Source organism: Centroberyx affinis, unplaced genomic scaffold (assembly GCF_046629955.1).
Source record: "Centroberyx affinis isolate AG114_WGS23_722 - 3 ecotype Tasmania unplaced genomic scaffold, CSIRO-AGI_Caff_v1 ptg001198l_1, whole genome shotgun sequence".
In the NCBI taxonomy this organism is placed as follows: Eukaryota; Metazoa; Chordata; class Actinopteri; order Beryciformes; family Berycidae; genus Centroberyx; species Centroberyx affinis.
The window spans coordinates 533,972-558,432 of NW_027279720.1; the positions used below are offsets into that span (position 1 = coordinate 533,972).

General features: G+C 41.3%; 3 protein-coding genes across 6 annotated transcripts in view; 2 read left to right on the forward strand and 1 right to left on the reverse strand.

The window, feature by feature from the left end:
- Positions 1-500: 500 nt before the first annotated feature.
- On the forward strand, positions 501-7,247 carry sav1 (salvador family WW domain containing protein 1). The gene is given in 7 exon segments (XM_071524455.1): positions 501-770; positions 1,444-1,464; positions 1,467-1,534; positions 1,536-1,920; positions 4,056-4,326; positions 4,664-4,819; positions 5,342-7,247. Coding segments are annotated over 7 exon segments (1,209 nt in total). The 5' UTR covers positions 501-676; the 3' UTR covers positions 5,556-7,247.
- A 2,164-nt stretch (positions 7,248-9,411) lies between these two features.
- Positions 9,412-20,552, reverse strand: atl1 (atlastin GTPase 1). Of its 3 annotated transcripts, none has more exons than XM_071524454.1 (14): positions 20,519-20,552; positions 17,899-18,149; positions 16,980-17,114; positions 15,399-15,503; positions 14,986-15,036; positions 14,594-14,650; positions 14,171-14,263; positions 13,765-13,903; positions 12,447-12,574; positions 11,344-11,400; positions 11,160-11,231; positions 10,613-11,044; positions 10,088-10,102; positions 9,412-9,525 (listed from the first exon to the last, which is right to left on the reverse strand). In XM_071524454.1, exons 1-14 carry the CDS (start codon positions 20,550-20,552, stop codon positions 9,412-9,414), a joined length of 1,683 nt encoding a protein of 560 aa, XP_071380555.1. The 3 variants fall into 3 exon arrangements, with proteins under 3 accessions (XP_071380555.1, XP_071380553.1, XP_071380554.1); XM_071524452.1 differs by having other exon boundaries at positions 20,513-20,552; XM_071524453.1 differs by lacking the exon at positions 10,088-10,102.
- Positions 20,553-21,403: 851 nt separating this feature from the next.
- The window catches only part of map4k5 (mitogen-activated protein kinase kinase kinase kinase 5), a 31,511-nt gene continuing 28,453 nt past the window's right edge, over positions 21,404-24,461 (forward strand). For both annotated transcript variants that reach the window (XM_071524436.1, XM_071524438.1), the window contains exons 1-2: positions 21,404-21,781; positions 22,258-22,504. In XM_071524436.1, coding sequence (XP_071380537.1) covers positions 22,397-22,504 — 108 coding nt within the window. In that variant the 5' untranslated portion in view covers positions 21,404-21,781; positions 22,258-22,396. The remainder of the gene's footprint in view (positions 21,782-22,257; positions 22,505-24,461) is intronic.

Here is a 24,461-nt window from a genome sequence, read left to right on the forward strand (position 1 = left end):
TTTTTTTTTAACTTGCAGCAAGGTTTGTAACTGACCAATGAAATCACAATCCATTAACATGCTTTGACCAATCAAAGACCGCTGATGCACCAAAGACCACTGATGTACCAATCACAGACCGCTGATGTACCAAAGAGCGCTGATGTACCAATCACAGACTGCTGATGTACCAATCAAAGAGCGCTGATGTACCAATCACAGACTGCTGATGTACCAATCAAAGAGCGCTGATGTACCAATCACAGACTGCTGATGTACCAATAATCACAGACGGCTGATGTACCAATCACAGACGGCTGATGTACCAATAATCACAGACCGCTGATGTACCAATCACAGACCGCTGATGTACCAATAATCACAGACCGCTGATGTACCAATCACAGACCGCAGATGTAACGCCCATTTCTGTGGACCCACCCATCTCTGTTGTAACGCCCACCTCCACAGACGTTCCAGTGGTTCAGGGACCTACACTTGGCTCAGTGCGGACTGGGCTGCTGGAGGAGAGACGCATCCAGTCGCTAAAGTTAGCTAGCTAGCTTGCTGCTAGCCAATTTAAAGCCGAAAATGTACTCTTTCTACGCTTTACAGATTGAAAGGGACGGTTGCAAACTTCAAGGAATGTGCCATGAAATTACAGCGCCGTGTTATTGATGTTTCCTAGGCTTGAGTTATGCTCTCACGAAAGAAAAGTAAAAACGAAGCGTCGAAACCAGCCGAGGTACACGGGAAATATGTGAAGAAGGAAACATCACCGCTCCTGAGAAGTAAGCGCAACAAGTAGCGAGCTAGCTAACGTTAGCCTGCTAACGAAAGTTAACTTCAGTGCTAACGGTACCTAACTATAGCCAGCAGGCAAAGTTCATTTGTGGAAACATTTTGACACACTACTACGTATGGTTTATAAGCGTGCACCCAACTGTTGGGTTTGCAAAGTAGCATGATTGTGTGTACTCTAAATAGTATACTTACTTGGTAATTCAATGCTAAATGCTAACGTTAGCTTAGACTCAGCAATACGTATGGGAAAGTTCTGAGCTAAGTAGCTGTGACAGATATCAAGCAAACTACCAAATGTTTTGTATATTATATTACATCAGGTTTTTATTTAGTTAACAAAGTCTATAAAACAAAGTCTATAATTACAAACACAGTAGTGTGATTCACCGAAGAGCCAGATTTGTCGCTAGTTAGATTTGTCCCTGGGCAGAGCTGAGATGAGTGTTGTCATCTGTTCTGGACTGGCTGGATGGTTTTGTGATGGTTTGGTTTTCCTTTATTCTGTTGTCAAATGAACTAACTAAGTAAACAATCTCCCCTTTTACTTACCCAAAATGTGTTGCATGTTTGTGTTGACAAATAGTCTGTGAAAGTGTTCCACTCCATTTTTTCTTTTCTGTTGACTGGCAGTGACAGTTACACTTACCTATTCACCTACAGATCTTATGCCCTCATTCATCCGTGGCCCACTATCCCCAGACGCACTGAGGTCCCTCTGCCAGAGATGGGGCCATCTGCCTATCCTGTGGCCCCCAGCCGGAGCGGTGGCCCGCAACAAGAGTTTCCTCCGCACCCCAGTGCAGAGGCCTCCTCATGAGGTGGCCCGCAGAGAGAGCCACCGCATGTCAGCACCTCCTTACCTGCCCCGCAGTCTGGGAGACCTGCCCCACGAGTATGGAGGCTCCTCACAGTCCTTCCTCACAGACGTGAGCCCCATGTCTGAGAACGGGGATGCTGCCAGATATTATTACCCCCCTGAACCTTACTATGACAACCAGCAGCACCAACCGCAGCGCCAGCCCAGGAGGGTCCCGGACCGCTTTCCTGAGGACTATAGATACTATGAGCACAGCGAACACAACTTCCAAAGACTACCACCACAACACACTCCCCCAGCTCCAAGCAGACCCCCTGCAGGTAAACATGAAATGTGTTTTGGTAGCAAGATCAATATATTAGTTAATCACAGTGTTTTATTATTCTTTAGATGTTCCTTCTTTATAAGATAGTAGGTAGAAATTCTGAGGTATGAAAGTGGAGCAATTGTGATTGAGGATAAGGGTGATTGAAATCACACTGTCTAGTCTACACCGGTAACATTTCAGCTGGAAATGAAAATGTTATGTTTCAGATGGAAATGTTATGGGCAAACTTTGCCAACTTTGGGGCCCCCTAATATGAAAATTTGGTCCCTAGAGAAATTTGTAGCTGAACTAAATTGGCTATAACAATATATGATTGCTATTTTGAAATGACAAACCATTGTGGATGGCTTTTGGACCACACAGAGGCTGCTGTGAAAACAATGCAGGCTGCTGGTTGTTACTGACCAACACAAAAGAGCAACTTTATTTCAGTTCGCCTGAGGAATGAAACATTTTTGTGTTTGCGCTCTATGTAGTAAACATCAGTATGATGTGTGTGTACAATTTCCATGAGATTAAATGTTCAGGGGTCACAGGAATTTTCCAACCCACCCCAAAAGATCGAGAACCTTTTATTTTGTGGCTGACTTGTCAACTTGGTGTATATGGTTTAGTATTATCTCCGGCCCGCCTGTCACGTAACATGCAGCCTTGTTTGGACTGAACTTAAACAAGCATTAGGGGTGCTGCATTTTTCGCCTCTCTGTTTGCTAAATCTTTCTGGTGGTAAACTAGCAATTTACAGACCGCCCCCAGTCAAATGTCTCAACCTCGCACTACTCACCACTATGAATCATCTGTGTACTTAGGTACTGCTCTTTATGCACGTCACACATGTTAGGCTAATGCATTGAGTTGTAAGCAGAGTTGTAGTGGAGGATTAACTTTCCCTTTTTAAGCAGCTATATGTTTTCATCCAAAAAATTCATAGCATACATTTTAGTAGGTAATATCACACAAGTATGTTGCACAAAAATAGTATTTTCAGGAAATTAAACAAATTAATATTACTCCCAACATATATAACTAATAATTAGTCAGTACCAATTTATTGTCAATAATTGGCGTTGGTGGTTATTCTTGTTTTTGTTGATCACTGACTGTATTTCTTTAGTTGACCCACTTTTGTTAGTAACTGCTGCATCACCAGTTGTAAGCACAGCACAGCAGACTATTCTTGATTGTATCCAGTGAAATTCCTTTGATGCATTGAGTTTCAGTTGTGCAGTGAGTATGGCTCAAGGCATTTTTCTGAAGAAAAGGGCAGAGATGATGATGAGGTGGTGGAGGAGGAGGAGGAGTGCATTTCTGTGGAGCGCTCGCACATTCCGGCCCTTCACTCACCAGCTGGCAAAGAACTCCAGTTCTGTTGCTGTCACTCTCATGCAGAATTTATCAGATTCTAGCCGCCATTTTGCTGAGATATTCCGTTTCCCACACATTCTCTTGTGTTTTTAATATGTGCTGCTGCAATTGGAACCAGTTCTGGGCCCTTTCAGGCTCATTCATTTTAAGTCGGCACACTTGATAGTCCTCACTCAGTCCAATTCATCCACAACACTGCTGGCCTGACATTCCTCCCTGACATTCTTCCCCATCAGAAGTACAGAACCTGTTGAATGAGTCCACTCTGCTGTCTGTTCTTACAAAGTGTATGGGTGTTCAGTGGTTTGTTCTCTTCCAGTGAAAGCCCCTGTGTGTATGTCTGGCCATGCAGAGATCTCTGCCTTCCTGTCCAGAAGTAACAACACTCCCATTTCCTACCATTCATCAAATGACGTAGGTCAGAATCAGACGCTCCGTCACAGGAGTCACGGTATCATAGATAGTAAGCAGACCGATCCAAAATCACAGTAATATTTAAAACTGCATCAACAGTGCTTTAAGTTGTGAGTCATTGCATTCCTCCCTCATCCTGGTGTACGTAAAGTCGGCTAGTCAGAATGACCTTTTAAAATGACATCTTCCCATACAGGATGTCCATGCAGTTCTTAGGAATTTTCCCAAAACATTTTTTTTTCTTTCCCAGAGGCGCTGTTTGCTGGCGGCAGATCCACTGTATGTTTGGTCAGACATCTCTCCCTCTCCCTCAAGGTTTCTAAAAAAAAAAATGTTTGTTTTCCTCAGGCATAGGTCGAATACAGGCCAAGTCCCTGGGGAACCTCTCCAGTCTGACGGGAGAGGACCTCCCCCTTCCGGCCGGCTGGACCGTTGACTGGACCATCCGTGGCAGGAAGTACTACATCGACCACAACACTAACACTACACACTGGAGCCACCCTCTGGAGAGGGAAGGGCTCCCTCCTGGCTGGGAGAAGGTGGAGTCGGCAGAGTTTGGGGTTTACTACGTGGATCACATCAACAAGAGAGCACAGTATCGTCACCCGTGTGCCCCAAGGTATGTCATTCAAGGTTTTGTATTGTATAAAGCAGTTGTTTCACTTCTACTTTCATTTTTTTATGTTTTGGTAACTGCCTCCAAGCCTCGAATGCCACTACTTCTTAAAGTATTAGTAGAATAGACTCACTAGTAAATTTCTTCAACCAAAATTACCATCCTGGCTTAAGTTTTAACATCTGGGTGCCACTAGGAAGCTTCTCAGAAAAAAGTTTGATATTAGGTTATCAGCACAGTCTTTAGTATTTTTTTGAATGGCCCAACGGGGCAAAATGTATCCCAGATATTGCAGATGAAAGGGTGGATATATACTATATTGTATCTTTCTCCATTCCAGCGTGCCTCGCTATGATCAGCCCCCACCATTGCCCCCTCCGGTGACCTATCAGCCCCGCCCCGCAGAGAGGAACCAGCCTGTACTGGTGCCAGCGAACCCCTACCACACAGCCGAGATCCCAGACTGGCTGCAGGTGTACGCCCGCGCCCCGCTCAAGTGAGTACTGAGCATGTGACATCGACAACACCTACATTATCTCTTAGCAAAATCCAGTATGTTAAATGCTTTTTAAACGGAATCTCCTGTTGTTATGGCTTTGTTTGTAATCCAGGTAAACCTGAAGTCAGTGTCACATCTGGAAAAATTCTCATAAGACTCTCATTCAAATGTGTTACGTTTTTCTAAAAGTTTCAAAAACAAACTATGTGGTTCGATTATAAATGAAGCAGAGCCTTGTGGTTCTCTTTCAGACATCTTTGTGTAACACTACTCACTCTGCTACCTGTCAGTGAACAGAGGGTTCGATGTAACTGGACGTCCTGAATGTAGATAATTCACTGTGTTGCGTGCTATGCATACTGGATCTTGCATGGCTGGGAATCTGCATTGGCATGGCTAACGCTAACATACCAGATGTGGCCTACAAGCCAGTCTTCCTTCCGCTTTACAGCATTACTCGTGGCCCTGTTCACAACCTGTTTTACGTTAAGACACCGTGAATCTCTTCCTCTAAATCAGGTATGACCACATCTTGAAGTGGGAGCTGTTCCAGCTGGTGGACTTGGACACGTACCAGGGTATGCTGAAGCTGCTGTTCATGAAGGAGCTGGAACACATCGTCAAGTCCTACGAGGCGTACCGGCAGGCCCTGCTGTCGGAGGTGGACGCTCGCAAACAGCGGCAGCAGTGGTACGCCCAGCAGCCCAACAAGAACTTCATAGGGAACATGTGATCTGTATGTGCGGCGGGGACTTCTCGCTGCCTATATGGAGCCTGGCCACACCTCTCTTGAGGTTTCCACAGTTTGGGAGCGGTCAGGGTTTCTTTTGAAATCTTGATTGACTCTTAATTGCCTCTTTACCAAACACATCTGTGCCTTCGCTTGATCCAAATATATCAGCCAGCCAAGTCGAGACGCACATTGGCTGCGGGTTCGGCAGGGGCCCCTCCCCCCCATGTGACAGTCAAGTTATGAATGACCATGAGACTGAAAAAAGAAGAAAAAAACACTCCAATGAAGAAAAAAAAAGAAAATATAATGTGCTGTATCTGGGGAGAGACAGAAATGAGTGTTTTTGTAGCCATTTACAGCCACGGTCCTAAAAACTGAATTGCTGTATGGATATTTTTTTAAGACTTGAGGGGTAAAGAGTCTGGAAAAACCTGCTCTGGTTCTTTGTTTGACTGTTCAAGAGAATCCTGAAATTGTGCCTTTTCATCATCGGGGCAGCATTTGTACAATGTCTGCTCGTATCTTGTATAAAACAGCTACTCCGTCATTTTTTCCTATGGGAGAAAAAGACAGGCAGCTTCTCCTAATTTGTTTCTGTATGAATTGCTTAATGAATATTTTTTAATATGCTTTGTTGGTATTTGTAGCCCCCATAAACTGAAACAATACTCCTCTACATTCAACAAGTGTGTATTGTTCTTTTTTATGACATATCCTTTATAAGACAATCCACCAAAACTTTAACAGATATTTAAGTTTTGATATGAAAAATGTCTTTATTTAAAGACCTTGTTGGATGAAGCATCACATTTGATGCAGTGGTTTGAGCATCTCTTGGCTCTCGGCATTACTGTAAGTCAGGAATATTCTTTTGTGTATAATGAAACATAAATAAGCTACTGGAACTTTTTAAGTTACACTTTCACACTTCAGAAGATGCATTAATTTTGCCAAACAAGTGCAATTCATTTTCTGTTGTTTTTTTTTTTTCTGTCTGAATATTTCTTGCCTTTGTATGTAATGCCTTATTTTTATGGACTGACATGGTCTCTGAGCTTAAAGGGAAGGTTCAGATTTTTACAAGCATATCCTATTGATCACTAAACAAACCCCCTCTTAAGATATTCAAAAAGTTTTTATGCCAGAGTTTTTTTGTCTAGAAGAGATTAGTAGCAGTCCCTTATTAACATTTGTTAGCAATGTTACTGAAATTCAATGGGTTATGAAGCCATTACTCTCAAATTTGCATGCAAGTCATTCCGTATACTTTCATAACTATAGTAATAGCAAGAATAATCAATAGAAATGTTTGGAAGGACTTGTATGTGAGCGATTGCAAATCCAAATATGTTTGAATGTCCTAAAAGGTTTGACTGATTAGTGAAGAACAGAATAGGTGTGTAAAAGTCCTCAACCTTCTCTTTAATGAGTCTGTTGCTATGCAAGAAGGTCTCAATCACATCTTTTCAGAATGGTGTCACTAGTTTGTACATATCTAATTTTGTGGATTGCAAATACAGGACATAAGCAATAAAGTCTGCTGTGAAGAAAAAAATGCCCCTATGAAGTTACTGTTGCCTCTTGCTACACATTCCTGACAGTTAAACACAAAGCTTCAAATGGAAAATAGCGGCTGTACTAAACTGAGTTTATAGAACAAAAATGCTGAAAATGCATAGTGCAGATTTTTGCATACGCCACCAAATTTTCCTGAAATAGTATTGGGCTTATTAATAAATTACTCAAGTCTGGTTTTAATTAATTTGGTCCAGCTTTATTAGTTGTTTATTTGTAACTGAAATTTGGCAATGCGTGTGCTGAAACTTAGCAGTCTTCACTTAGAGAACTCTTGACTTGAGAGGTTGCTTCATCTGATGACCTTTCAGTATACTGAGGCTCCAGCCATTTACAGATCTGATTAAAGATGATGATGTTGATCAGTGTGGCTTTAAGAACCATAAAGGTATGTTTGATTTTTTTTTTTTTACAGCTGTCTTGTTCAATTCATTTGGAGTGTGAATGCAACACATCACCTAAAAGTATGCAACTCCTGTGAACTAGGAATGCACAGAACGCTCCAACTTACTCGTTAGAAAATGAGATGTGAAAACACCACTTTAAATGGACTTACATGGTTCTTTGTCTGAAGGCCTCACTGATGTTGATAAATGTTGTGGAAGACTCTAGAGAAGCCACTCTGCTGCAGTGTCTTGTCAAAGTTCAAATCATGAAGGTCAAACCTCAGTATAAACTTGCTAAGTATCCATGACAGTAATCCTGTACTGCAGATGACCAGATCAACATGGAAAAAAACATGTTGATACTGCAGCTGTATGTGATGCAAGCATTTTACAGTGAGTTCTATATGATCCTGGGTTATTCAATGAGCTAAAAAAAAAGAAAAGTCAACACAAGCACAGTTATACAAATGTACAGTAACAGTCTACTAGGCCAAAGTATTCAAACACAAAAAGTGCTGCCACCAACACAAGCCTTTTGTTTACAAATGCAAGCTGTTTTTGGAAACACAAAATCGGGACTGGCCTCTTTCACCATGCAATGGTTTCCCCAGATGCATAAATAGAAATAAATGTGTGTAAAGATGAGGAAAGAGGTCTGGTATGAAGACCCTCTCCACAGCAGGCTCGTCGCTCCGCCTAATGACATCTAGCTTTGATTCCTCGGCGGCCACAGAATAGCTACATTCCACGGATTTGCTCGAACATTCAGAGAGAAACACAACAATGGCTTCACCCACCTCTACGTTACAATGGAAACAAACACATTTTCCCCTCACCCTCAAAGGCCGAACACATATAAAGGATCATTGGGACCTGTTTAAACTGCATAATTACAAAACTGTGCAAGCAGACTATGAAGTGAGAGATAATGTCAGCTATGTTGTGTGTAAACTTTGAACTGTTGTGACTGTGTTTTTCGGCTTACATCTTGCCGCCCAGTGCTATTATTTCAAAGTACATGCCAGCACAAAACTATTCCCTGATCCAGAACACTGTCAAAAGTAACACCACCACCCCCAACCTCCAAAACAAAACACAAGAAAGATATACAACTAATAAATGTGTGCACTATGCCCATCAAGTGTCTGCATGTAGCCAGGTTGCTACAGATGTGAAAATTATTTTTTTTACATGTTATGGCACAGTACCACTTCGTCACAACCATTAAAACTCAAAACACGCTCAATTTCTAAATTTTAAGAAAAGTATACCTGGTTTGAGAGCTTAAGATGACAGACATTAATCTTTTACCATGCTGATGATGCGTGTATGCTTCATTATTTAACATACAGTACATAGTTTGGCTTTCAAACATGGCGTAGATATTCTTATAAACAGCACTGAACTTCAAAAAACAGAACAATCGTCACAAATGGAGCACAGATTTGGCTATACTTCAAATCATCTTCAATAACAAATGATAAAAACCGGCTGATAGGACATCAGCAGCTGACTGGAGGTTGGATATACAGTAGTTTGTGTTAGCCGAGGTCTCTGGCAGAGCGCCTATCTGTACAGGTGTTTCTTTTTCACGGACAAATAAACGTCAAAAGTGAAAGACAATGATAACATGGCAACCGTCGCTTGAAAGCAGGCTCCCACCGAGGGGATACACTGGCATCGCCTATACATGAACATTATATAGTCCATATTTAGCTTTTTAAAGTAGTGAATGCATTGGTGGACCGTGCCAGCCAACACCAGAATAAAAGAGTGCCCGATAGGTGAGGATGTTCCCTCCGCCTCTCCTTCCTCTCCATCCGTCTCTGTCCCATCATGCTACGCTGCCTCACCAGGAAGTCCCTGCTGTGTTCTGGTCCGTCCGGTCCGCTCTGTCAGTCCCTCTTCCTGTCCTGCTCCTCGCCCACCTCGTCCACCTGAGGCCCGGGGAAGGCGTGGTGGTACAGGTGCCTGTGATTGGCCGCTACATTATACAGCTTGTAGAGAGCCTGTGGAGCAGGTGGAGAGGGACAGTGAGGGATTTTTGTTCTGCACAATCACTGGAAAGGTGCTGGAGAAAGTGTTAGGATAGGGATACAATTAGGCACTTTTTGGGGGGCAAAGTTGATGGGCAACGCTTCCAGAAACAGCCAATAAAGTGACACAGAGTGAAAAATCAATTGAAATGTTTCCTGGCAACCAGATGTTCCTATTTCATTAAAGACCCAATGAAATGGCATCTTTACTTCCTTGATTTGATGCATTTCTTGTTGAAACAGGATGTTGGGGAGGGACATAAAGCAGGGGGGGGTCATTCAAAAGTCTAAACCAATGGAATGTGAGTCAGGGTCAATTTTATTGGTAAGAAATTTATATTTATGCCTACTAGTGCAGCATGAGGTCACCAGGAAAGATACTCCTGTTTTCCATTAAGTAACATAATGGGAGTTCATTTCATGCAGACTTTAAAGTAACTCTTAAGCACAGTTGCCCATCCAAGCTGTCCCGAAAAGTTGCTACTCTTTATATCACTGCCTTTGTAAATATTTCCACTTAGATTGGCCTGCTTACCTCATTTGTGCTCCCCTGTAGAAAGGCATAGAAGGGGAAAAATACATAGAAAATGTAAGCACACACACACATATAACAAGTAAGAATATAACAAAAAGATGCTTCGAAAATAATGCATTTGTGCTGTGTCTGGTTCCTGGATTATTTTTCTCTCACTGATTTAAAAGAGATTGTCGCCACCTAGTGGTTTAAATATTCCAGGAGTTACTAACTGTAAGGATTCTTGTTTTTCAAAAATTATGTTGTTGGGTTTTTTTGCTGCACTTTTTTGCCACTGATTCATTGATTATTGCCACCTATTGGTTTAAATATTCTTTAGGTTAGATCTGCAAATTTGTACTTGACTTCATGCTGATTGTGTGCTGAATATCTGGGTAAAAACTGCTGTAACAGTTTTTAAACTGCAAAACAAATTGCCTCAATGAGGACGTAAAAGTTTTCTATTCTATTCTATTCTATTCTATTCTATTCTATTCTATTCTATTCTATTCTATTCATGCATCCTTTTGGATTTTGGTTAACTACCTGGTCCCACAGTGCGCCAGCCACCTGGTCGATGACAGCGCCCAGTTCCCGGTATTCCCCGGAGTATCGGATGTAGGCCCAGGTGCAGAGGGTGATCAGCGCCAGGCCCAGGATCATGTTGCACACGCTGGCGATGATGTCCACCCCGACAAAGCCTGTGATGCCCGCCGCCACGTACATGACAAAGATGACCACAAACAGCGTGGCCGGCGTGCGGGCGGCGTGGAAGATGTTCTTGGAGTCATTGTGCTTGATGTACTGGACGAAGACCTCGTCGATCTCTCCCTCCAGCTGCTGCAGGTAGCGGCGGCTGAACTCCTCGCCTCCCATCTTCTTCACCCCCCGGAAAACCTGCAGGGCCTCCTCTCTGATGTTGCCGTGTCTGGCCTGCAGCTCGCTGGGGGCCAGGAAGGGCCGGTCGCCCCCGCAGACCTGGAGAAAGAGGGGGGAACAGGGGAAAAGAAAGGAACGGGTGAATGTAGGAGGATTATACGGCTGATTATCAGTGTCATTTTTCCCTGGAATCCTCCTTTATCATTTCACCCACCTCCTCCATTTTCTTGTTGTACAGATCCTTCGCTGCTGCTACTGCTGCCAGGTTATTCGCCTCTGCTGTGGCCTGAGAGAGGACACATGAAAACATAGCGTGTTGATTTGTTTTGGTCAACAATAAGGATGCACTATGTTAGACACAATGCTCTACGTTATGAATACAGCAGGAAAAGATGTACCTGCAGCATGGATTTTGGATGCGGCAGCTCTTCGCCTTGGTAAATTTTGATGTACGCCTGAAATAAAGACCAGGCCAGCAAAAATCATAATTGGTTAAATACAATAAATGTACAATAAATGTATAAGTTTTTGTCTTGGTGACACTGGTGCAGAGACATATTGGCAAATCAGAGTTTCACAGTTCATACTAATAGACATGATAAAAGGTAAACAAGACCTCATATGCAGTGCAAAGGGATAGCACAGGGAAAATGATGGCAGTAGACTATACATATCAATGTGCAAATACAAGTCAACATTTAATATTCTGTATTTGTGTTGGTTCTTAAATACTATAGTATTTACTAGTGGAAGTCTGATTTATAGACACAATTGGGCTTATTAAGCAAGCAATGTAAGATACATTTTAATGGAAAGTTTTAATAATACAGGCCATCGAAAACATTTCAATTGCAAATAACAAAGTACCAAGTGTTGGCTTGTGTTGGTTTCACAGAGGTGGGGGCTTGAGTCACATGTCAGACTCAAGTCACAATTTTAATTGCTTGAGACTTGACTTGATGCATGAAGAGAATACTTGGTTAGTTCAGGTGACTCGGGACTTGACTTTGACTTGTACTTTGATGACTTGAAAAGGTTTCTAAAGTCTTGACTTGAGATCTTGTGTTTGTGTAAATTACTTAGATTGAAAGTGATGAGATTTGTTCCAGTAGACGACTGAATTTAAATTCAGTTTTCTGAATTTGTATGGAATCATACAAAATACAGTTGAAACTGATTATAGAAATCAAACTCATGATGCTCTTACCAAGTTTTTATCCTGTTAAAAGAATAGTGCATTGAAAAGTCCTAGATATTTAGTTTTCTTTAAGATATTTAATTGATACTGGACTCTTGATTTGTTCTGACTTGACTTGCTGTTCTACATTCAGACTTGAGACTTGACATTAATGACATGGACTTGACTTGGACTTGACTTGGTAATTTACATTTAGACTTGGGACTTGACTTGAGACTTGTGCCTCAAGACTTGAGACTGACGTGGGACTCAAGCAAAGCTGACTCGGTCACACCTCTGGCATTTCACAGCAACAGTTCTGACCTTGAAGTACTCCACCAGGCCTCGGCAAGTGATGTTGCTGCCGTTGATCTCCTTCACATCCAGGTTTCGAGGACTCAGCAGCCAGGGGACCAGGACCTGCAGGTTGTTTATGAACTGACCGTCGATCTCTAGACAAGGAGGACAGACGATGGAGAAGAGATGATTTTAGGCAAGTACTGAAAAAGAACAGTGAACAATCTTTTTCCCAACTGTGGCGGTGTGTGGTGGTGGTCCAGGAAGCGCGTGGGAAAGATCGTCGCCAAATCCTGACACTCCGGCCGCCACGTCTTCCAAGCCAAGCTCTCCCTTCCAGGAAGTGGTTTCTGACAATCTGAAGAAAAACAACCAGCACAACAACAGCTCCTTCTGCCGAGCGCTGGCCCTCCACAGCTGAAGTGCAAACCACAGCCCCCACAGCCCCCACAGCCCCACTGCACCACAATGGACAACAGCACTTTACTGCTGCTTTCCAGCACTTTCCATCCTATGGTCAGTGCTTATATACTCAGCTCTATTGGCTCTATACTGGCTCTATAGTTACATATTTCTATCTATTTATACTCTGCAACCCAGGGCAATATTCTCTAGATCTTTATAAATCTGTATATAACAAAATGTTTATTCTTTTTTTCTATTACTGACTTCCATATAGCTTCCTATCAGTGCAATCAGTCAGGCTCAGACAGAGAACCATGTGCACACTGTATAGATAACAGAGCTATTTCTTTAATTTTTATTTTTATTTTTTTTATATATAAGATGAGATAAGATTGAACATTATTGATCCCCAGGGGAAAATTGGGGAATTTAATCTCTATTTAATTTTTTAAACACTTTTTTAATACTATTATATTACTCATACTTCATATATACTACTTACACTTATATACTACTGTGTTGATATACTACCTCAATAGCAGATTCCCTACAGTAAATTACTACTAATCTTTATACAGTATATACTACTTTTTCATAATTTTGTGTTGTTTTATGTTTAATGTGACCTATGAGAGCAACCCATCAAATTCCTTATATGTGCAAACTTACATGACCAAAAAAAAACAGATTCTGGATTTGACTGTAATCCTGATTCTAATGTGGAGGACCAATCCCATTTAATATTGGGTGATTTACACAAACACAAATTTGTTCTGGTATGACCATTGATTTGTTTGTTTGTTTTTTGCAGGTCTATGCTATTATGATGCCTACGTTTCAAGTGTCAAGCCTAATTTTGATGATTCACCAAGGTCAGAGAATGCTGACAAATAACACTGCTATCCTGCATTCATGAGACAGGGTGATGGAGGAGGCTTACCTTTGATTCTTCCATCAAAGTGTGGGTTGGTGGCCACTTTGAGGCCGGGGTGAGGCATCAGGAAGCAGGAGATGTTGGTGAAGCAGGAGTGGATGTGTTTCCGCACGTTCTGCAGCTCCTCATGCTGGTTCTCTGAGATCTGCAACACAAACACGACACACACATCAGATTCAGTGTGATTCATTTGGCTCTGTAATGCTGTTGTTTTCAGTGAGATATTTAATATCCTGGCATAGGGAAGTTTAATTGTAATTTAATGAATACAAATTGAAGCTGCAATGGTTTAACAAATATCCAATCTTTGATCTTCAATATGTCATTATGGACTGGATTTAGAAAAGAAAATGAGAAAAACGCTTTAAGGAAAAATAACTTGCTGATTTGACTGAATTGAAAGTGAACTGACCTTGAGTCTCTTCTCGAGGAACTTCATGCCTCCTTCCTGTCCGTAGGGAAACTCGTATGGAAAGCTCCAGTCTCGAACTAGGAAAATCATGGACTGAAAAAAATATATATATATTACAAGTTACTATATGAGTCTTGTTTGTGGCATCGCACAGATCAGTGTCAAACAGTATTTGCAAATAATTCTCAGCATTTGTTTTGACTAGTGTCAGGTAAATTGTAAATCACAGAAAAAGTGTAATAAATTCACTTTTAAATCATTTGCTGTGATTGTCATTTCATTGTCCTTTATAACAGCCTTCACCTATCCAATACTCTAAGCTGGTTAAAACAAACACCAAGAATCATTTATAAATATTATTTTACCCAGGTCCGATATCAAATTGTACCATTGTTGCAAATCCAAGAAATGAGAATAAAATACCTGGAACGGTTTGAGGAAAGTCTCTTCCATTGCTAGTCTCCCATACTCAGTGAAGAGCTAAAATAAAACGGATCAAGACAAAATCATTATCTATTTAAATAACACAGCTATTTCTATGAGAGATCATTTATTCCCACTGCAATAGCTCACATTAACAGGAATGTGTGGGATTTTTGTTTGAATTTGTTATGAGAAATTCACCAGATTCACCATGATTTCATCAGATTTCACCAGATTCAGATGGTATTTCTTCCACTGGATGTGTGTTTGTGTTATGCACCAAGGCACATATTCAATTACAAATACACATTTTTGGCAGGCAAAAAAACCTTTGAATTTTGATCTTGCCCTAAAAGCCCTCTATTATGAATTCAGGTAATGTTCACAGTTACCTGCAAGTGCTGAAGGTCGTCCTCCTGTACATTCTGTGAGATGTTGTATACCTGATATAAAAAACAACAACAACAAAGCAATCCACATTTCATTTTGTTTGAAGCAGTTCTGAGTGGAAAGAAATATTGCACATCCATTTAATAAAATCATTTTGTTGTGTAGAACCGATGGAGCGTGACAGTCAAAGAAGGACTGATAGAAAAAAGCATTAAAAATAACAAAAATGTCAAAAGAAGTAATCCTGACCGTTGTTTTAAACACTGAACAGATCTTTGATTGTCATATATTTTAAATCCCAAATGCATGTTCAGCATTCCCATCCATACATCCAGTTATCCACATAAATATGCACAATTTATTATTTATTTTAATCATAATCCAATCTTTGGCAGAGAGGACACAGTAATTGTACCTGCATGGAGCTTATCATGGTGCTTAGTGCAAACACAGTGGCTGAATCCCTCAGGGTGGACTGGCTGTCGAAGGTGCCTTGGGTGTCCATTAGCAGAACAGCAACCTGTGAAGGAGAGAGGGGAAGATATTCACCCGTTTGTGTGTTTGTTTGTTTGTTTGTCTTTTAGCAGGATCATTCCAAAAGTTATGAACGGATTTGGATTAAACTTTATGTAAAGTTTGGTCATGGGGCAAGGAAGAACCGATTAACTTTTCACACCGATTGGCCAAAAGGGCGACATACACAGTGGGCATGGCTTCTCTTAAAAAGGCACGTAACTTCCGAAGAAATTCACTCAACACCATGAAACTTTGTGGAAAGGTTGGTCATGAACTGCTGCCTAACTTCCTTTTGCAGGCAGCTTCTGAAACTGCTGCTCAGTTTCAGGGAAAATGTGGCAAATCTAAAAGTTGAAGTTTAATGCACTTTCTTTGCCGAATATACAGTGCAGTAGAATTTAAAAAAAGTGGAAATGGAAAATCTTGACAACTGCTGGCGTTGGTGGAGGTATGAACTCTGCTGAGTGCCGTCTTTCTTTGGTCTTTACTTGTGCCTTTATTGTGCTGAATAGGGTGAGTTGTAATATAGGGTGTGTGTGTGGGGAGGGTGCCTTCCTTAAAGGTTAGAGGAGCATGCTTGATACTGGAAGGTCATAAATAAACTTTATTTATATAGCACTTAACTAAAAACAGAGTACCTCACATAAAAATTGAAGGAATAGCATATGGATTAAAAATAAACAAAAGAATGGACCAAGAGATATAAAAAGGATACAAATTAATAACTAAAAGATGGATGAAGACAGATCATTACATAAAAGCCAGTCTATAACAGTGTTTATAACAGATTCAGTTATCCTGAGTTCATCAGCAAGTCTTTCCACAGTCTGCGCTGCCTGCAGATCTCAGGTTCATGGTGGGTTAAAAGATCTGCAATATAGCTAGGGGCAAAAACCTGCTGAGCTTTAAAAATAATCTGCAAAATTTTGAATTCAATTCTAAAACTGAGAGAAATGATGCTAAAATTGGGGTGATGCGGTCTCTTTATTTAGCACCAGGTAAACTCCCTGCTGCTGCGTTGTACAGGCTGAAGACGAGAGACTTTAGGCTGATGCAGGTGCAAAGAGAGGTACAACAGTCCAGATGAGACAATATATAAGCATGAATGACTTTCTGCAAGTCGGCTAAGGATAAAAAACACCTTGATATTTGATATATTCCTCAGCTGAAATAAGCAGGACTGCTCTACCTTGTTAAACTAATCCTCAAAATTCAGAACACTGTCAGAAACTGTGGTTTTACTGGGCAGCTGCTAAGTGTGAATGTGTGTAACTATGTGAATATGAAATATGAAAAAAAGGCATAATGTTCAGCAAAACTCTTGCCTGGATGAATAAAGGTTAAAAAAATGAGGCAATCCAAAGCAACATGGAAGAAAGTATTGCAGTATCATATTGAACCATGTCATGTTGTACCTTATGGGGTTTTGACACACAGGGATTCTACTTTATCTGACTAGAGAATGGTAGAAAGACCGCACCTTTCGTCCGTCTGGCTTGTCCACCAGGAAGACCTCGCTCCAGATCTGGATGCCGGTGGTCTCCCGCTCTGAGCCGCCCCTCCAGGAGAAGCCGGTCAGAGGCTCCTCCGGGTCGCCCAGCCAGGTTTCAGACGCCTAAACAACAAGGAGTCACAAGGGTTACTACTCTAGGTCAGCTTCTCTGAGAAATTACAAAAGAATCATAACTACGTTGTACCTAACTGTATATATGTCTGAATCTGTATATATACATGAATTAGGGTTAGACAGATATATCAGTTTGCCAATATATCAGGCCGTTATTGTCCTTTTATTAACTATTGGATATTGGTCAGTCGATCTGATGGAGGTTCCTCCCTGACTACAGCTACATAAAAAACCTGCAATGAAATGTTATTTTCTTTGCATATTTTATGTATTCATTTAATTGTTCATTAATGGTTTTTGTACATCAATTCTTCATTCATAGCTGTAATGTATCCCAGAGTTTCCCTGCCATTGAATAGATGAAATGGGATGAGATAAAGAGCTGCTGACACTTAAAAAATTTAATTAGTCTGAGTTTCAGTGGAGATTTTTGTGTCCCATTATGGTCTAAATGCTGTTTCAGAGGTTTTTCCACCCTGACAAGAATACAATTCTCATGAAACACTGAACACTTGAAAATGCACATAATATCAGCTATCAGCAGCTTCAATACAAAAATATCAGTATGGGTATCTGCCTTCAAAAATCGATATTGGTCAAACTCTAATATGAATGCATATGTATATATACACTCTTTTAAATATGCAGTAATTTAGTTAGTAATCACACTTCATTCAGAAACTTCAACAACTGAAGTTTACCTCAAACAGCTATAGTAAAACCACATGCCAGCATATGCCAGCTCTTCTCCAGATTCAAAAGCTTGACTTACATGGTTGTACATGTAGCGCAGCATGAAGTCCATGAGGAAGGACTTGCCCTTGCGGAACGCCCCGGCCACAGAGATGGCCACCACCTCGCGGTCCCGCACCTCCTCGGCCAGCAGGATGCGGCCGAGCGCGGCCTCGTCCAGCTCGAAGGTGTGGTCGTCCTTCACCAGCAGCACCTGGACGGGACGGGCCCGTCCGTCCGGCTCCTCCTCCTCTGAGCTCCAGTCGTACACGTTCTTGTCGCTGAAGGACCCTGTGGGACGAGTCAGAGAGACGGGAGATTGAAACAGTTCTGAACTCAGGAGAAGGAGGGGAAAGAGCCTGATAGAAACAAAAAGAGCCTTCACTCAGGATATTTTAAATTTTGATTATGGTTGCATGGAGAGAGAGGAAGGCAAAGTATCTGAATTAAGCAATGGATTAGTTGAATTTGTTGAAAATAAAGGCACAGCATTGGTACATGTTAATACAGGGTCCATCAATTGGAATTGCTTGAGACTTGACTTGATGCATGAAGAGAATAATTGAGACTTGACTTGACTTGGGTTCTGGTGACTTGAGACTTGACATTGACTTGTACTCTGATGACTTGAAAAGGTTTCTAAAGTCTTGATAATAGATTTAAAGTGACGAGGTTTGTTCCAGCAGATGACTGAATTTAAATTCTGTTTTCTGAATTTGTATGGAATGATTGAATTTATTGAAGTTGAAACTGATTATAGAAATCAAACTCATGATGCTCTTACCAAGTTTCTATCCTATTAAAACCATAAAAGTCCTAGATATTTTGTTTTCTTTAAGATACTAAATTCATACTGGACTCTTGATTTGTTCTTACTTGACTTGGTGTTCTACATTTAGACTTGAGACTTATGCCTCAAGACTTGAGACTGACTTGGGACTCGAGCAAAGTTGACTTGGTCACACCTCTGCTATTTTCTATGACAATACTTCCAAGATACTTTTCTATGTCGTTACATGTAATCACACTTCGTTCAGAACAGCTATAACAAAACCTGAAGTTCGTTGCATTCCTTTTGAGGGATAAGTAACTATAACTGGGAAGTCAACTAAAATAATGTGATATATACAGTATATGGGAGTGAGTGGACAGCCACAACTTCTCAGTGATGACAGGAAAATTCAGCACTCCATTAAACAAAGAAACAGGGAAGCTGAGTCCATTATGCCTTTCTAGTCCTCTTAGATCAATAGCACAGGCCGGAAAGCTTGTTAATTCTAATAATGAATCATGCCATGCTAACCCATCTGTTCATATCCAGTGAGATCATGTGCGTTCGGAGCTATGTCCGGCGCTTTCTGGGCAGTGACTCAGTCTGTTTCCCCTCTCTGCTGTCTCATGTAGAGCCTGCAAGCTGCATGACCCTTCTGCACAGATAACGCTTACGAGGGATGCAGCGATTTGGCCGTTTTCACTGGAGTTCACAAGCAAAAAATCCCATTCCTTGGAAACATTATGCTTGGCTTAGGCCTTGTAATCTCAAAATAGGATCTCTGGAGAAAAGGAAGAATGATTTCAATAGGGTAACTGCAAATTATGTCTTAACAAGTCTCATACAGGCACAGGGACAGATTAAGGTGTTGCAGGCAAAATTTGGGAGAGCATTAAAGATGACTGCGGGGTGCCGAGAATGCACTGGTGAATAATTTAAGGAGGATTCACCCGAGAGACCTGGAGAGGACTGTCAGTTTTACTCAAGGCCTCTCCTCCCTGTATGAGCCTGGTTAACCTGATCATATTGCTGCCCGTCAACACGCCCAGCACACAGGCTGCTCGTCTCCTACTTAGCAGCAGCAGCAGAAGACGTCAGAAGGCCACTACATCATGCACGGTCGGCTTTAACTGGGTCAGTCCAGCTAAACTCTCTCTGTTTAGTGACAAGCAGCAGCAGCAGCATTTCCCCCCTTTCCTCCTCCCCGATTCAGTCATTCAGTCTTTTTTCCCTAGCAGGCCTGTGTGTGTGAAGCTAACACGGGTCATATAGGGGTGGCAGGGATAACTGGGATGTAGGTGAGCATCATCATCATCATCATGGTGGTGGTAGTGATGATGATGAGGACAATAACAATGATGCTGATAAAGATGGTGATGAGCTGTTTACTGATGCAGCGTTATATGATTCCATGCTAGATGTACCATATATAATTGCATGTTAGGCACACTGTGATAAGCAAACGCAAAAAATCAGGAGGTTATTTTCAGGCCTTTTTGGGGCCTGTACCTCTCTGTCAGTGTATTTCCAGGATGCTGTTCATTGTAGTTTCCAGTATTCAAAACAATAGCATTATTTAATGCTTGTTATGGTTGTTATTGATCCAAAATAATTTAAAATGTCTGTTTCTATAAACCAGAATGTACATATTACAAAAATCCAAACGTAGTGCCAAACAGAAACGCGGTTTATCTCCCTCTAGCAGTAATATCATACATTATCGGGGCAATTCAACGGTCATGAAGCCCGATGAAAACAACTGCTTCATCACGGAGGCTAAAATAAACATCTAATTAGCTGCATTGCTTACACCCCTCGCCTCGCCAGGAATAAAAACTGTATGCGCGTCAAGGAAACATGTAAAATCAAATGTTGTACATACACTCACCCCAGCTGTCTCTGTCTTTACGGTTTTTCGCCATAGTGTTATCCTTATCCCTCTTATAGCTGCTTATGAACGACCCTAGTCGGTAGTCATGAGTATCGGGATAGGGAGGATGCCTTATCTAAGAGACCAAAACGATGCTCTTGTTAACAGGAGGATGATGGAGCTTTTATTCCAAGCGTGCTGCGGGATTTATCGCCTGCTTGCCGCCAGGGGGCGTTGTTGTCTGTTGTTTCCCCCAGCTGTACAGCGAGGTGAGGCAGGCAGAGTCTTATTGTGCTGTGACAATTAGTGAAAACTTATATTTTTTGCATTAAATATCTTTTCACCGGCTGTGGCTGTTCTAATTGGCCACTAACTCTCATTTCACCATGATATGTAAATACAACACAGCCATTATCAGCTCTTATCGGTAGGTGGCGGTAGTTGCGCATATTTTGGCACACGTGCTGCCTTCGCGTACTGTCGGGAATATCCAATTTGGTAGTTTAGCTTGCTGTATGAATGGCCCAACATAGTGGTAAATAGGACTGAGAACGTTGAAACTTTCTATGATACCCATGTTACTGAGATGTGACGTTTATGGTATGGAGCTTTCAGCAACAGATGTTAAAACTGATGCGTACAACAACTTTTGGTTGATGAGTTAATTACAACATCAATAACATGCGTGCAGCAGATTTTGTTCTCTTAATTCTAAGAGCATAACTGATTGACTTCTGAACTAAAGCGCTATCCCGAAAAAACACTTTTGTTGCAGGCTCAATTTTGTTACTTAACTGCGGGACAAGACGTACTGTATTTACGATTTGACTAATTAGAAGTCGGAGCTTTGCGAGGAGCACTTGAACACAGCAGCAGAACCCTGTAACTGCGACTCAAAAGAAAGATTAGCAACAGAGACTGTTGCGTTTTCGAGTGATTTGGATACAGTGATTTCGGAATAATACTTCATTATTTGTGTAGTTTACCAGTTGATGTTTTAGATGCGACTCTGAAGCTTCTCTAAAACTGTCAGCGGGGGGAAATGACATGTCAACGTCTAACCTGATGCTGGAATTCTTGCGAGTGAACTCAACTGCAACGTCTGCCGTTGCAGGACGGAGGAGAGAGTGAACAGCAACAGCCAACTGAAGTTTACAGTTTCCCCGAGAACAAAGGGAGGCTTTTGTTTTGGATGATTATTCGACGCCATAATATAGTTACATGCTTCAAAAACATTTAACATGCAAGACCTACTCATCCACCGTGTTTATGCTGTGAAAGGTAGGCTCACTTGAATTTAGAAGCAGTAGCTACGAAGCTAACGTTAGCTAGTTAGCATTAGCTTTCTAGCCTGGAGGCTAAGCCCCTCACTCACCCTGTCCAGACTTGGCTCGGGCTATTTGCTGGAATTGACCATAATGTCTTTGCCATACACAAGCTACTGTTACATTCACGGTCGACGTTTTGTTACCGATGTCCTCTAATACTTGAAAGTATGGGCCCGAGTAGTTTGAGTGCTAGTTTTAAGAGAAATTACTAAAGTTAGTGGTGTTGTGATCGATGTAGCCTAACGTTATGTGACAGAATACCATCCATATTTCCGAAATAATCCGTGCCCCCGTCTGTTACTTCTATTTTTATTGACGTAATGTTAAATAGGCTAAACTTCTGTATGTGCTATCATTGAGGCTGTTTCCTTGAGTGTTTACATAACCTAATGCTTCCTCCTAAACTTTTCTTATGCGTCTCATTATCAGGACATGGAACAGGGGAAGAACCGTCTATGTAACAGTTATTAAAGACCCGACCTTCACTTCATCAAAACCACTTTCGCCACATTTGATCAAGCCAACTAAATGTAAAGGATCATTTGTGTCAACGAGCCATCTAGCTGCCATGGACGTCTTTCCCCGGCCAAGCGGCGAAATTCAGAGAAGAAACCCTCAGCAGGATTTTGAGCTCATTCAACGGGTGGGAAGTGGCACATATGGAGACGTGTACAAGGTATAGTCCTCGGTTCCACAGCCCGTCAGTATAATTTGAGATATCTTTACCCATGTGCATACCATCACATGACTAATCACCCCATCATCCTAATGTAATGCAGAGTGTTGTTTGTAAGGCATGAAAACATATGGCCAACACATTTGACAGTAGCTGTTGAATGAAAACCAAGTTCCACATCCTTTCTACTTGCCTCCTTCATTGAGATAAAAACTGCATTTGGCTGAAATAACTACAGCTGATGTGATGTTGCATTATTAGCTATTGATCCACTCTGTTTTTGATCTCAGGTGGTTGCAATTTTGGAGGAAAGTTACTGTAGCACCAAGTTGCTGCACTGTACAAAAGTTATATGTCTGTCTTTAGGATCACTTATCAAAAAAGTAAACTAGTTCTAGAGGAAAATTATCTTGGTAAACATGATAATTTACCAGGCTTTTTCTCTCCTGTCTGTTGGGTCAGGTGAGGTGTATTGTGTTGTGTTGGAGAATTTTCTTGTTTATCCATCCGCCACAGATGACTAAGCGGCCAGTTTGATGCAATGTGTGATAGTTCAGGCTGCCTGTCATGGCCCCTCGCCTCACAAAGCCATCTCTGGCAAGCAGCCCCCCTCCAGACGGGCCGCTGGTGGAATGCTGCGCCTGGTATTCTCCCAGAGCGCACACAGGCTGAGGGCTGCGGCGGGGTGAAATACGATCAGGCCCCTGTCCAAACATGCGTTTCGCTATGGGTGTGTTCTGTGCTTCACTGACAGCGGAAATACTTAAAATTGGGAAAAGTCCTCCACTGGCCTGCTTTGCACAGTTGAATTTTAATAGGCATGGCATTCCTTGCCTCGGATTAATGTAGCTGATTGTGTATTACTACGTTTGAAGGGATAATGACACCTTGACCTTATTTCATTGAATGACAATATTAGGGCCTGGCTGATAGATGATTTTTAAGATCTGATACTATTAATTGGGAATCACATATTGCAATTTGATATATCTGTTGATTATGATTTTTCTTCATCACTGTGTCATATCTAAGGCTGGGTATTGGCAAGGACCTCACGATACGATACATATTGCGATACATTGCAATACTCTACATAATTTACTGAAAATTTAAAAATAGAGCTGAAAATACAACTTGCTGTGTACCACCTGGGTAGTCTAATATGTACATCACATTATTTTGATAACTCAGCGGACAAATTGAGTCAAAACTATTTAATTCAGAGGGATTTGAGGGAAATTTAAGGACATTTTAAATCTGTTTAAAACATGAATAATTTTTTTAATGTATCAATACGAGGGGCTGGAAAATCGATACAGTATCATGGAAAAAAATATTGCAATACTATATTGCTGTATCGATTTTTTTGCACAGCCCTAGTCATATCATTGGTACTCAGTATAATTTGTCATTCCCCTCTAAACCAAACAAGCAAATTTCCAACAAGAATTTTTATATACTCTGGGATTTTGTTAAATTCTTTTTTATTCTTAAAAGTTAACTGGAGAGTAAGTGTTAAAATCTGAAATTTTAGTTCATTGTGCCAGAATCAAATTTTTCTGATGCAACTCTTTGCATCAGTGAAGCAAAAGCCAATACCTGTATCTATTAAAGGCCAATATAGGTGCACAGAGCACAAATAGCCTACCAGTCGCGGCCTAGTCAGTATTTATGTCAAAGTTGGACACAGGCTCTGTTGGTTTCGATTGTGTCCACATCCTCACTACAATTAGTTGAGCCTTCACTAGAAGTAGACCTAGACATCAGGCACACCTGTTTACTCCCCGAGTCTGACAAGATGATTGATCTTGTGTCAGATCTTGTCTCTTTCCACTGTGTATTAGTGGTCTGCTACATGCCAGACTACTCTCTCCCTTAGCCAAAGGTTGCTTAAGGTTGTTAAAGCTGTGCTGTCTGCTATTTTAGCACATTTTTGAACTCTCCTGTGTTTTGAACT